This window comes from Eimeria tenella, genomic scaffold (genome assembly GCF_000499545.2).
Source record: "Eimeria tenella Houghton genomic scaffold, Eth_scaff3409, whole genome shotgun sequence".
Classification (NCBI taxonomy): Eukaryota; Apicomplexa; class Conoidasida; order Eucoccidiorida; family Eimeriidae; genus Eimeria; species Eimeria tenella.
In genome coordinates this window covers 1-934 of record NW_013543193.1, presented here as the reverse complement: position 1 = coordinate 934, position 934 = coordinate 1, and the positions used below count along the sequence as shown (strand labels likewise).

At 63.9% G+C, this 934-nt stretch overlaps 1 protein-coding gene across 1 annotated transcript; it reads left to right on the top strand.

The window, feature by feature from the left end:
* Positions 1–64: 64 nt before the first annotated feature.
* Positions 65–647, top strand: ETH_00034180 (uncharacterized protein; the record flags this gene model as incomplete). The annotated part of the gene is made up of 1 exon (XM_013376415.1): positions 65–647. A coding segment is annotated over one exon (583 nt), but the record flags the coding sequence as incomplete, so codon positions are not given.
* Positions 648–934: the final 287 nt, after the last annotated feature.

Below are 934 nucleotides of genomic sequence, written 5' to 3'. Positions count from 1 at the left end.
CGCCGCTGCTGCTGCTGCGCGCGCACACCCGCTGCTGCTGCTGCTGCTGCTGCTGCTGCTGCAGCGCGAGTTTGCTGCAGGCGACGGCGCCGGTGGCGCTGGCGCGGCTGCGGGCCGTGGGGCTGCAGTTCAGCAGACCTGGAGATTATTTGGCGGAGATGTTGAAGAGTGAGAAGCAAATGGGGCGCGTGCGTGCGCAGCTGGAGGCTGAGCAGCAGCAGCAGCAGCAGCAGCAGCAGCAGCAGAACCGCAGCTTCAACCGCAAGTTCAACCGCCTCAGCGGCCACCAAATCGTGCAGCAGCAAGAAGCAGCGCGCAGACGCAATCTGCAGCTCAAGGCCATTCAGGAGTGGCGCAGCAGCAGGCAGAAAGCCCGCAGCAGCGGGGCCCCGCAGCAGGAAGCAGAAGAGGCCTTTGACCAGTGGCTCTTGGGTCTGCAGCAGCAGCAGCAAGGGGGCCCCCAGGCCCTGCCCAACCACGGACGCAACTTCAAGCAGCTGCAGCGCCCGGGGGGCCCCCCGAGGACCCCCAGCAGCAGCAGCAGCAAAGGCAGCCGCAGCAGGAGAAAGGGCAAACCCACCAAGCGGGGCCCCCGCTCAGCAGGGGGAGCCAAGAAAGGCCCCCGCAAGAAGAAGAGGCTTGCTTAGCTGCAGCAGCAGTAGCAGCAGCTGCAGCAGCAGCTGCAGCAGCAGCTGCTTAGCTTACGCTGCGCTGCAGCAAGCAGCAGCGGACTCAGCAACGCAGCAAGGGGGGCCCCCAAGACAAACAAAACCCTTTTTTAGGACTTATAAACACTCCCAGCTAGCCACTAGCCAAACCCACAAATGCTGGGGGGCCCTTAAAGGCACAAAAAGCAAACAAGACTTCAAAAAGGCCCCACAAACTGCAGCAGCAAAACCGCAGAAGACACCTGCGGGGGCCCCCAGGGGCCCCC